The sequence below is a fragment of the Macrobrachium nipponense genome, chromosome 1 (genome assembly GCF_015104395.2).
Source record: "Macrobrachium nipponense isolate FS-2020 chromosome 1, ASM1510439v2, whole genome shotgun sequence".
In the NCBI taxonomy this organism is placed as follows: Eukaryota; Metazoa; Arthropoda; class Malacostraca; order Decapoda; family Palaemonidae; genus Macrobrachium; species Macrobrachium nipponense.
Window position 1 is genome coordinate 195,864,224 of NC_087200.1, and position 13,769 is coordinate 195,877,992.

Below are 13,769 nucleotides of genomic sequence, written 5' to 3' on the forward strand. Positions count from 1 at the left end.
AACAAACCAAAGCAGAGAGTTTAGAGTATAGTATACTCTTTGGTCAAAAGAACAACAAGAGAAGAATCATCACTGTATCTCAGAATTTTGGTAGTGTGAACTTACTTTTAATAAAATGTAACTGAAAACATATCACTCACTTTCCTTATCTTTTGAAATGGAAATTGATGAACTCACACCTTTTTCTTTCTTAAATTATGACAATTAACTGCAGCACAAAACTGTGTCCCTGTGATGTTGTTGACATCTTCAAAATCCCAAAAGTGCCACCATCACCTGCAGTTACAAAGGGAAGGCACAAGTGTCCTTTCTTATCTTCTCTATACCCTTTAAGGTAGAGTACTCTCTATTCTTCAGAACTCCCAAAGTAAAAAGGAAGGCTAATTCACAATCACTGTCTCTGACTCCCTTGTCTGAACAGGAAAGAATACTAAGTACATCAGCTACGTATTCGGAAGATAAGGGTAGTCTTCAGTCTTCTTGGCGAGAGCACCTACTGCCCAGTCCATAAAACTGCTTACTTCAAAAACCTTGAAGAGGTTACGTAACAAGTAGTCTATTTCCACGGACGAAAACACCACTTTAGCTGCGGAAAAGGCCGATCTTCCAGCAGGATCAATGACAGCTGAGAAGTCCCATTAGGCGAGGGCAGCTACACCCAGAGAGGGCATAACAAAAATACCTCCTCTGAGATATTCTTGCTGGAAGAAAAGCGAAGCAGGCCTTCCCTTGCTCTCTCTTGATCAAAGGCCACAAGTTAGCTTCTCCAATAGCCTTCTTAACAGACATCAAAAGTACCTACCTAGGAAGAAGTTTACTCCGATCCAGAGTTTGGCTAATCATCATGAAAGCAGACACTGGAGATGCAGGAGCCGCTGGAGTAAAGAAGGTAGGATACGTCTGAAGAAGGTAATGCAGAAGTGGCCTGTGTGGAGGGCGAGTTTCTTAAAAAAAATTGAAGATGTTGTCCAACTTCTTAATAGGATCCAAGGAAGGATCTACCATCAACAACACAGACTGAGGGCACTTATTTGCTGAATCTGAAGGATCAAGTGCAACAGATAATTCAAAAACATCCGATGGAACAGGTGTCAATAGGCACTCGGGCGATACAGAAACTCCTTAGACAAAGAATGAATGGACGCTGCTGGGCACTTGAAAGCTGTGATGTGTTCGGGTGCTAATGGGTGCTCGACAGGAACAAAACATCCAGGTGTCAGTGGGGGTTCATGAGGTTTAACACTCGCATGTCTATCGAAAGAAGCTCTTTAGCTTCTTTGAAAGGTCTTCTTTCGTCTTCACAAACGAAAGAAAAATGTTCCGGAGAATCCCAGAAACTGCAGGAAGGTTGATCTTGCACTGCATGAGAGCCTTTAAACTTCTTGGAAGGCACCTGAGGGGATGTGGGCACTTCCAATGATGGCCTTTTCAACAGCCTAAACTTCTCCTTAAAGCGCCACTGGCACCTATTCTCAGGGTTGGCTACTTCTGAACTAGACGAAGGATTTGACACTACCGAAAAGATGCCTTTCCAATGGCTATGGCTATCTTGGATGCCCTGGGCAGTTGGAACAGGTGCGTCTGAGGGGCCGACTATCCATGGGAAGACCCCATTGACCTCCCTTGGCTTAGGCTTCTAGTATGGATTCTCCCAAGTTCCAGGGAATCTGCCAGGGACCTTTGCCTAGGAGAATCAGCAGGACGTATAAGCAGCTCCTCCACTAACACTTCACTTGCATTATCAACACCTTGCTTACTCACCTTCTCTATTAGGGCTTTGAATGAAGATCCTAATGGAATCATAGACTTCACAATGATATTAAATTTACAGTCGAATTTTGACTCTAACTTGAACTCTAAATCAGCAATGACATTGGAGGCATCAACGAGGTAGTTAGGTAAGGGTTGATGTATTAAGACTGGGGAAGGAATAGGAAACATCACAGGTACCGAGACAGGCAGGTCAAAACTAATATCGGGACTAGTAGTTGTTTTGTCGTGCCTAATGTTAACCTTTCTCTTCCTATCCCTTTCTAACTTACTTCAATGAGAAGACAGAACTTTCCAGTGTTTAATATCCCAGTCTATACATTCCCCACACGATAACGATGGCGAACAAACTTGGCCCCTGAATGAAGTGCAAATTGTGTGCAAGTCGTACTTTAATGAAGTCAATCTCATATTACAGCTTTTGCTGCAATAACGAGTTGCCAACATGAATTTCAAACCATCTAGCTGAGGATCAACAACCACCGTCGTCAACCAGCTGAAATAAATTGTCGGGTCTTCGCAAGTTGTTCTTCTCTCCCCCAGTAGTAGGCGGGGCTATCCCTACACCAAAACAAAAGAATCGCTACCATGGATTTCAAATTTTAGCTGCCGTTAGTTTAAAAACTATGGTTACGTAATTACTTGGTAAGTTACATACGCAAAATTTGTCTCTCAGGAAGGGTTGGGGTCAATTATGAATTGAATTGGAATTAACCCCAAAATAATGTTAATTGGAACTGAAAAAAAGAAATTTTGAAATAATTGGAATTGATACCAAATCAATTGGAATTGAATTGGAATTGACGCTTAAAAACTGAGATGAATTGATATGAATTGAGGCTAAAATGCTGGGAATTGATATGAATTGATCAATATGCCCTTATATGATTAACAAATCTTGTGTGTTATAAGCTGGACCTTTACACACCTTCTCATTAAGGCTAAATAACAGGAATTAAACCTCGCATTCTTGAACATGACATGTTATGCATAGATATATCTTATTAGAGATAGAATTAGGCTATAAAGAGCAGAACATATGAATTATGGGCTATTATAAAAATTTTCTGAGTTTTCCGTAACGTCCTGTACCCTCAGTACAGATCAAGTCTTGTCCTGCCTTGCTTGACAAAATTATTCATATAATCTTAAGCTGCACCTGTTACCATTTCATTCAGGTAAACTGACAGGAATTAGACTTGTCAATCCTTGAATGCTGAGTCATGCCTGTACTGGTCCTGTACACACACTCTAGATTTAGTCTTGTGCTGACTTACTTGCCTACCTGTCATTTAGGCAAACTAATAGGAATTGTTTTACTTGTCAATGTTTTTGTTTATAAAAAAAATGTTAATTTTGTTTATTACAAAATTCCAACTTTTTGGCTATAAAAAATATGAATTTTATGCTTATACAAAGTTGTATAATGAGATTTTGAAGCATTTTTATTTTTTTTTACCACAGACACACTTTGAATTACCTGAGTTGATAAGATATGCCCTATGATATGTAAGAGACATCACTGTTCCTCAGACAAAAATTTGGAAAAGCCAATTTTGGGTTAATTGAAAATGTGAGCTTTATGTTTACTACAAAGTTGTATAATTTAAATGTGGATACTAATACAGACGTTAGTAGCTTACCCGAGGTGAGTCAAATTTAAGTTTCACACCCCTATATGAAATATCAATCATATAATGAATTGTAACTGAACTGGAATTTGAACATTTATTTTTTAAATGATTTGGAATTAAATTGGATTTGATAAATTCACAATTTTTGTTGAATTGGAACTGATTTCAATTGAGAGAAATGAATTGACCCCAACCCTGCTCTCGGGCTCCTCAAATATTATCATTAATTATTATTTATCATCCCTCAGCACAGTAATATTCCATAATACGTATTTTCCTTAAGATTTTATTTGCTTATAAGTATCACATCTGATAGGTTTTTTTCTCTCTAAAAAAAAATGGCTATATACATACTAGCATGAATGGCAATACGTAGCCCAAAACTGAACAAGGGAAAGTTGTTGGTTATAAACTGAGTAGGCTTGGATCTAGCAGAGGATTTTTATGCTACAGAAAAGCTGCAAAGAACCCTTTAGTATACAGTGGGTCCCCCTGTATTCATAGACACGCGCATTCGTGGATTTATCTATGTACCATATCTACCCATTTATTTGCGGGAAATTCACATATTTGCGGTATTTTTCTTTGATAAATCTCCACAAATTCCTGGGTTTTTTAACAATTTCATCATAAAATGCACTTTTTTGATAAAACTATTAAAAAAACAGGGTTTTTCTTGAGTTTTAACTAACAAAACAGGCTATTTTAAGCATTTTTATAGGGGTTCTGGTACGCATCCCCCCGTGAATACAGGGGACCACTGCAATGCTTAAAGTGTGCTACACAAAGTAGACATTAAGAAGAAATCTCCTAATACGGAAATACTTAAAAAGTTTCCATGGACCAATACTTATCCTCCTTATGATCACCAATAATATTTCTACAAAAGATTTTCCCTTTACGTACAATGCTGGACATAAATTGACTCATTTGACCACTAAGAGTCTAGACATGTAAGTCTGCAGTCTTCTCAAGAAGTACAACTTGAGATTTACATCATAACACTACATAATAAGACTTACCTATACTATTCAAGGTATCATTAGGAATATTATTTCCTATAAGGTTAAGTTGAGTCAGGCTTTTGTTGTGCCGGAGGCTCTCAAGCAAGGCCTTCCCTCCAGCTCCACCTAATTTGCAATTCCATCTGATATTCTGCAGAAATACAAAAAAGCAAAGTACACTGAAACATACATAATCAAAACTTTTAAATAGAGTGAAGTCTTTGCAAACTCCTCAGCTGAGTAGTAAATGTTAAAAATTTCAAATTCTTATACATCACTTGTAATCTGAATATTAAAACTAAGGTCATTTATCCAACAATTTTTTCAAAATACATGCAATACTACACCCAACCTCCAACTAGCTTCTGACCTGCAGTTATATTTCACTCTTTCAATGAGAATCTTAATATATTAGTAGGAAATCAGCCTACCTGCAAACTGGCACAGTCTCCCAAAGGCTGAGTCCTCCCCTGGAACGATAGCTCCAGAGGAGGCGGCAGCAGCCTTAGATACAGTAAATGACCACAGAGCTAGCCAGGAGACTGCCTGGAGAGCTGCCATAGCGGTAGTCTCCATGTTTACCGATTCCTGCTGTGAGAGAGACACGCTCTCTGCAGTGAGGTGCTGCAGCTAAAGACTGGGACCTAGTCAAACCAAGTCTGGGTCAACTTGTTTCATCAGAAGCAACCTCTCCGAGGGGGGTGTAGAAACGCCTCTGGCGAGGTAGAGGAGAAAGAGCGAAGAGCATCTTGTCCAAGAAGGCAATGGACTGAAGTGAATTCTCTTGTCCTGAGACAAGAATGTTCACCTGGTCCAGGATACCATCAGCATGAGCAGACCACAGCAGTCCTGTCAAAACCTTGGGTTCCTTCTAAGGACCCCAAAAGGATTCAAGACAAGAAGGGCAATCTAGGGGAGAGGCTGTGGTCACTTCCCCAAGATTGTTGTGCTGATGAATCAGCGCCACGATCTCGTCAAAAGTTCTCTGCATCTAAGGCGTGTCCGCATCTCTAGACAAAGGACCCTCGTGTCATTCTAAGACCTCACCAGGAACATATGCTCTTGCTGCTGAACTCTGGGGAGAGCACTCTGCAGAGTTCCTCCTGTCCACCTTCCCACCCCAGTAAAGCCCAATGAAGTAGAGGGAACAGGAGAGGAGGATCGGATACTCCCACTCACCCAGCCAGCTGCTAGCAGGAAAAGCAAATTGCGTGCGATAACCAACCCATGGTGATGATGGCAACATGAGTCTAGAACAGCATTTTTGCCTCCACGAAATACTCTCCCGAGGAGCGTGAGATGTTCTCGCCTTCCAGTTAGAGGACTCGTCCCCACCACACTACTTCGTTGGCAGGGTTGAGCGAGCAACTGGTTAGCAAGAACTTGCACTGTCCTCACCACGGATCCCAATCCTCTTTGAGGCCGAATCCTCATGCGAAGAGGACTGCAAGGGAAACCTTCTCCTAGCCTCTCCAAATGTCTTGTCTTACAAGACAAAGGCATCCTTCATGGTTCCTGATGAAGTACTTAGCCAAGTACTCACAGGTAGGGGTGAGTCACCTGCACCAAGGTCGGGGCAGTGAGATGTCTCTCCGGCACCGACTTTGGATGCACGTCCCTCCTTACAGGGTCATACACTCGGGGAGACTCACGAACAAGCCCCCGACACGGCCCCAGTCCTAGGGGAAGAACCCTCAGAGCCAAAGACAAGAGGTGCAAATTCCAGTTGCTCCTGTAACCCTGGGGTCAGTGTAACTGTTCCTGTTCCCAAAGGAGCAGGAGAGCCAACGAGAGAACCAACTGCCTCCTCAGTGGGAGGAGGCAAATCCTTTGAAGTTCCGTGACGGGCCTTCTTATGGGGTGGAGAGGCTACCTTCCTCTCCCTAGGCTGTGAGGCCTTCGAAGAGGGAGGTGAGGAGATGACAGAAGACAATGATGATGATGAAGACAATGACCCCCTAGGAGACGTCTTCTTCTTCAACTTCTTCGGGGAAAACATCACCCCAATACAGCAGAATTAAGTACAACAATAGCCCAGACACTGGGGTCATGACTGCAATTTAGTCCTAATTACACTCTCAAACATATACGTCATGGCCGGGATAGGAAGGTTAAAAATTTTCAATAATGTTTTAACTATTCTTATAATGTAAGTTTAGAATGCAATTATAATTCTGGTAATATGATTAATTCACATCAGAACTTGTGTATCATGGTGTGAAATGTTTATTTCTGTGTTCAGATTTCCCAAATTTAAAGACAACATGCCTTAAGTGATCCATTTTTCATTTTGAAGTGCGTAAGACTTACAGAGAGTGAAAGCTCATAAGCCTTTGGAACAGAGTTTGTTTTTGCTCTTTGAGAATGTCTTAGCTAGGTGATTTCTTTATCGGCGCAAAACAAGCGTAAGACCCCCCAAGCCGCAATGTTATTCAGCCCCTAGTAAATAGATAAGCTAAGCTAGTTTTTTCCATCGCGGTAGGTCCTGTGAATGGAACAAGGGTCCTTATTCATAGCTATTCCTATAGAGATGACGTAATATGTTTTCGCCTTCAACTATAGACTATACGCTTATGGGGGAGAGACGGTCATTCTTTCGCTTTGAGGCATAGGCGGCGTGCGTTATACTCTCTCTCTCTCTCTAAGAATCTCTCTCTCTCGCTCTCGCTCGCTCACGAGGCTGTCTCAGTAACTTAACGTAACGAGCTGGTCACTCATTTTTATATAATTCTTAGTAATATATGTGTTGTTTGTGGATCTGAACATAGTATTGCATTTATTGGTTTTAGTGAAGGCGCCAGAAAATAGTGAAAAAAGTGTAAAATTGTAACAGGCCTTTTGATTGACGCTGCAGCTGTGTATAAGGTATTTTTACAAATGTTGTGAAGTGCACTTCAACGTTTTATTATTTCTAAACATTTATCTTTTGCTTTGTTCTTTTCATGTATTCCATTTTTTTTTTATATGCTTAATGATTGTACTGTCAATGCTTTAATTGTTTTTATATTATGCATTATGTTTTTCTGCATTGTCTTTATTTTGTTTAATTAGTTTGAATAATATTCTATTGTGTACATTTTGAATCTTACACTTGTGAATTAACTTGCATTTAATTAAATTTAATTTCAAATTTAATTATTGCTTTATGATTTAATTTAATTAATTTTCTTGATAAACTTTGATTTAATTTTGGCTTAATAATTACTTCAAGAATTATTAAACTTTTGTTTTCAAGTAATAACAATTTCCCTGAGATTGTGAATTTCACTTATGATTTGAAAATTTGAAAAATAAACTTTTGTATTTAAAATTCATATGAGTATTTTCATTGAACCACCAGCTATATTTTATTTTGTTTAGGTAGAAATATAGAGTGATAATTGTGACGTTTCCCACAAATAAAACAGAATCAGGGAAATACTTAAATTTGAATTTGCACGAGTGATACCCTTTAATTAAGATTACCTCACACATATTTTAATGAACTTAGACTGATTGTTTTCTTGACTGTTCAGTTAGAAAAAAGGGATCACTCTTACCTTTAGAGTATTCAGTCGTTTAGTATTTGTGATGAAGGGTGGGCAGATGTCTGTCTGTAGTGAGGTAAGTAACAACCAGGTACTTGAATGAACTGTGCCCTAAGTTACAAAGGGTGTCCCAGACCCAGGAAAATAAAAGGGTCTCTTGTATTAGCAAGTCAAAATGGTAAGTGTAACGTAACCAGATACTTGGCAATTTGGGTTAACAAATACTAATGGTGTCCAGACACAGATCTTTGACTATTTCATGCACCAAGTATTAATGGTATCCAGAACCAGATACTCTATGCCACTTCGGCACTTCAAGTATTGATGGTGCCCAGACCCGGGATATTTGGCATTTTATGTACCAAATATCAATGATCCCCAGAAACCAGGGAGGAAAACAAATCACATTATCACTCTAGCTTATACTGGTGGTGTTAGGAATATATTTTGTTAGAAGAGTGACCATATATTTGTTTTGCATTTTATTGTAAGAATTATATTTGAGAAAAATGGCTCCATTCGATACTCAGGAATTCTTAGCAGCCCCTTCCATCCAAGTGTTGTCTGAAACTACTCTGACTAAGGCACAGTGGAGTGCTTTAGCAGCAGCATGTGGTTGTCATGTGACTAGTAGCATGATAAAAGCACAAATCAAATGCATTGTCATGCAAGCATTGATAGACTCTGGTAGAATAACTGATGATGATTAGTTAGAATTGGCTCAAGAGTTGTTGAATGTAGCACAGGCTGATCTTATAAATAAGCAAGTAGAAAAGAAAGAGAAAAGTGATGCAGAGTTGAACTCAGCACATAGAAGCAGAAGAAAGTTTGATTAAGCTGAAAATACAGGCTGAAAGAGAGAGAATACAAGCTGAAAAAGACAGAATAGACAGGGAAAAACAAGAAAGAAGAGAAAGAGAGAAGAAGAAAAAGCTGCAGAAGATGAAAGGCAAAGGATAAAAGGAAAGAGAAATTGCAAGACATGAAAGGAGATGAATTGATAAGAGCTAGATCCACATTACCTGCAACACCGTCTAACCCTAACCATGGTAATCAAGACCCTGCATTTGATTAGTAAGAGTGCAGAAGTTAATCCCTAAGTTTACTGAAGAGGCTCCAGATGAGTTCTTTGATCACTTTGAGAAAGTGGCTTCAGGTATGGGATGGCCAGAAAGATAAATGGTCAGTTTTGCTACAAAGTGTCTTGATTGGTAAAGGGAAAGAAGTGCTTATCTAGCCTTAACAGCTGATCAGTGTAAAGACTATAAGGTGCTCAAAAACATAATGTGCTACAAGTATACCAGTTGACCCCAGAGTACTACAATGAAAGATTCAGAAACTTAAGAAAGGATGAAAAAGTAACTTTCTTGGATTATGCTTATAAAGTGAGAAGGTGTTTTAAAAGATGGTTGGAGGCAGCTAAAAGTTACAACTTTTGAAGAGTTAGAAGAGTTAGTTGTTTTAGAGCAATATTTTAAAGGTATTCCTGAGCATATAAGAGCCTATTTGAGAGAGAGAGAGGTTAAAAAACTTGACAAAGCTGCTACACTGAGTGAGGACTACAATATAATTAGTAGCAGGCATAATTATAATGTCAAGTACCAGAATCAACCACGCCCAGGTTTTAAGTCTCATCCAGGTTTCAGGAACAATTATAATAAGTGGGTAAACCTACAAGTAATAATACTCCTCAGCAAACTAATGTGAAATCCTCATCTAATTTGCAAGACAGTTGCAAAAGCCTAATGTTTGTCTGCTTCAAGTGTGGAAGAGCAGGACATTTCAGTCAGGAGTGTTATTGGAATTATCAGCAGTCCAAGCCTGTTGGTCAAATAGTAAGAGGTGACCAGGTCAAACAGACTGTTAAGAACAATGTGGGGAAGAGTCCGTCTACAGGGAGGACTGAAACTAAACAAGCTGAGTGTTTAGCAACCAGTGGAAATGTAACTTCAAGCAGTGAGTGGCTGAGCAGTGTTGGAGGCCTTTAAGGCCATATATCTATGAGGGAGGGAAAACAACCACACTGGCAACTCAGGAAGAGAGTGTGCAGGTTTTATACCAGTCAAGATTCCTTTACGTGATACATGGGTAGCAACCATAGTGTGGTGTTACGTGGTGCTCACCAATGTTGGAGAAGAATCTCACTGGAGATTCAGTTATATTGAAGGGTATAGGAGGAGAGGAAGTAACTCCTATATGCCGCTTACACCTGTCCTGTGAATTGGTGACAGGGAGTGTTGATTTTGCTGTAAAGGACTCACTGGCTGTGGAAGGTGTACATGTTCTGTTGGAAATGAAGTTTTGGTGGTGTTCCATTTGTTCCTTCTCCTGTAGTGACAGACAAACCGTTGAGGATTAGTCCTACGGTAGAGTTGGAGAAGAATAACCCCACCTGTTCCCTATTTGTTGTGTAACTACCAGAGTATGAGGAGAATTACGACTGTTGGTGAAGAAACTGAGGATTTGCACGCCCAAGATGGATCTAGTGAAGGATCTTTGAACTTAGAACAATTGTTCCAGGGGAGTGATGCCTCCCGTTGGAGCTGACCAAGAAGGATTTCCCAAGAAAATGAAGAATCTGTTGTTCCTGAAAAGACTCCGAGTAGTCAAGGTGTTCCTGAAGATAGTCAGGAAACTGCAGTAGCTGAGGTAGCAGATATTGATGCTTCAACTATTGAAGTTGGACAGGTAACAAGAGAGAAGCTAATGGACTTGCAGAAGAGGGATGCATCTTTAGCTGATTTGTTCTTCAGAGTTGTTGATCAGGAAGAGATGCAACAAACTCCTACCTGTTATTATCTGAAGGAAGGTTTACTGATGAGGAAGTATAAACCTTCAGATATACCCGGAAATGCTGAATGGGGCGAATATCATCAGATTTTGATTCCATGTCCATTGAGAAAGCAAGTGTGGCAGTAGCTCATGAATCTGGACATAGGGAGTCAGGAAGACTGTGGAGAAGATCATGAGATAGTTTTTTCTGGCCTGACTTCATAAAGATGTTAGCAGGTTCTGTCGAGAGTGTCATACCTGCCAGATAGCTGGAAACCTAATGAAACCATTCAGAAAGCCCCCTTACAACCTATAGAAGTTAGAGGAGAACCCTTTAACAAGGTGATTATAGATATGGTTGGACCGCTTCCGAAGACGAAGAAAGGAAATGAATATCTGTTGACATTAATGTGTCCTGTTACCAGATATCCCTGAAGCGATCCCTGTCAGAAACTATCATCTGCCAAGATAGTTGCTGAGAAACTATTGGAGTTTTTCTCCAAGTTTGGTATACCAGAAATTGTACAAGTGATAGAGGAACGAACTTTACTTCCAAGTTATTCCAGGATGTGATGAACTTATTAGGGGTAAAACAACAGTTATCAACTGCTTATCATCCAGAAACTCAAGGTGCCTTGGAAAGGTTCCACCAGACATTGAAAAGTATGTTGACAAAGTATTGTTCTGAGTCAGGAAGAGAATGGGATGTTGGTTTACCCTTAATGTTATTTGAAGTTAGGAATGCTTATCAAGAAAGCATGGGATGTTCACCCAATGAGATGATTTTTGGAAGAGAAGTGAGAGGACCGTTTGGAGATTCTTGCAGAAAATTGGGTAGAAAATAAAGAGGAAATCCAAGGAGAGTATGTGAAGAACTTAAGGAAAAGGTTGGAAGAGATTAGAAAATTCTCTTTAGAAAATCTGAAAATGAGTCAAGAGAAAATGAAAAGGAACTATGACAGAAAGACTAAGCTAAGAAGTTTTAGTGTTGGTCAAACAAGTGTTAGTGTTTCTGCCAGTCAAGAGATTTCCCCTTACAAATAAATTTCAAGGTCCCTACAGGATAATTGAGAAGTCAAGTGATAGAACTTATGTGATTGAAACTCCAGAAAGAAAACGACGCCAGAGGAAGATACATGTGTCAACCTTTTGAAACCTTACTTCTCAGAAACTAGAAACCTGAAACTGTGTCAATAATACAGACAAACTTCATCTACAGAAGACGATGACGGCTATGAATTGGGAGCTGAAAGCAAGATGAATAATTCTTCAATTTTAGGAAATTTGGAGGATAAACTGAAACATCTTAATGTTGAACAAGGTGAGGAATTGAGTGAAGTGATTAGAAGCTTCACAGAGATTTTTGCAGATGTACCCAGACGTACTAATCTGACCAAACATGAAATCAAGATCAAAGAGGATGGAAAATCGTTCAAACAAAGAGCTTATCGCTTATCACCTTATCATCGAGATGTTCTGAAGAAAGAAGTTCAGTATTTGCTGCAACATGGATTAGCAGAACCCAGTTCAAGTCACTTCAGTTCTCCATGTGTGTTAGTGAAGAAACCTGATGGCTCCTTTAGGATGTGTACTGATTATAGGAAACTGAATTCCATTAGTGTGGCTGACAATTATCCCTTGCCTCTTATAGATCAGTTACTTGATAATATTGGGTCAAGCCAGTTTGTTTTCCAAGATAGACTTATTGAAGGGATTTATCAGATACCCTTAGATGAAATGCAAGTTGCTGTCAGCTTTTATTACTCCTTTTGGATTGTATCAGTTATACTGTATTGCCATTTGGTCTGATGAATGCACCCACCACATTCAACGAGTGATGGATCAACTGCTAGGATCTATAGAAGGAGTAGGTGTATACCTTGATGACATAGTCCATTTACTCTACAACATGGGAGAACATCTGCAGATCCTGAAGAAAGTTTTCAAGAAACTACAAGGAGGCAGGACTAACAGTCAACCTAGAGAAGAGTGAGTTTTGGGAAGGCGACTGTTCGTACCTTGGTTTGAAGTTGGAAAAGGCCCTTCTCGCTCCGGTGAATGCTAACGTGGAAGGTATCCGTAAGGCTACCCCTCCTACTACTAGGAAGAACAACTACAAAGATTTTTGGGCATGGCTGGATTCTATCGTCGTTTCTGTCCAAATTTCTCAGCCGTAGTAGCTCCCTTGACAGACTTAACTAGTCCCAAGCTAAGTTTGTTTGGACTCCAGAATGTCAAGAATCCTTTGAGAAGGTAAAAGCCATTTTAACTTCAAGACCCGTGCTTCAAGCTCCAGACTTAATAAGAAATTTGTGATACAAGTTGATGCCTCTGATTGTGGAATTGGAGCTGTTCTACTTCAAGAAGATGAAAATAACCTTCTACACCCTGTGTGTTTCCTGTCCTCGAAACTGAAAAGCATCAGAAAAACTATGCAACTATTGAAAAGGAAACTCTAGCCTTAATCACAGCATTGAAAAAGTTTGAAGTGTATGTGAACAGACCTCGGAATGAAGAGGTCTTAGTGTTGTCTGATCACAATCCCCTGTCATTCATACAGCGGATGAAAAACCATAATCAAAGACTGACCAGGTGGTCTTTGTGCTTGCAACAGTATAATATAAAGGTTGAGCACATATCTGGTAAGAACAATGTAGTTGCCGATTATTTATCCCGTTGTGAATCGTTGAATTCACCCCGGAATAACTAATCTTCTGGGGGTGGGGGGAGGAATCATATATGTAAGTTTAGAATGCAATTAATTCTGGTAATATGATTAATTCACATCAGAACTTGTGTACATGGTGTGAAATGTTTATTCTGTGTTCAGATTTCCCAAATTTAAAGACAACATGCCTTAAGTGATCCCATTTTTCATTTTGAAGTGCGTAAGACTTACAGAGAGTGAAAGCTCATAAGCCTTTGGAACAGAGTTTGTTTTTGCTCTTTGAGAATGTCTTAGCTAGGTGATTTCTTTATCGCGCAAAACAGCGTAAAGACCCCCCAAGCCGCAATGTTATTCAGCCCCTAGTAAATAGATAAGCTAAGCTAGTTTTTTCCAT

At 39.6% G+C, this 13,769-nt stretch overlaps 1 protein-coding gene across 1 annotated transcript in view; it reads right to left on the bottom strand.

Annotated features, from left to right (window-relative positions):
• Positions 1–13,769, bottom strand: part of LOC135219051 (leucine-rich repeat-containing protein 45-like) — a 51,504-nt gene that overhangs the window by 20,667 nt on the left and 17,068 nt on the right. The window contains exon 6 of the mRNA XM_064255481.1: positions 4,427–4,559. Coding sequence (XP_064111551.1) covers positions 4,427–4,559 — 133 coding nt within the window. The remainder of the gene's footprint in view (positions 1–4,426; positions 4,560–13,769) is intronic.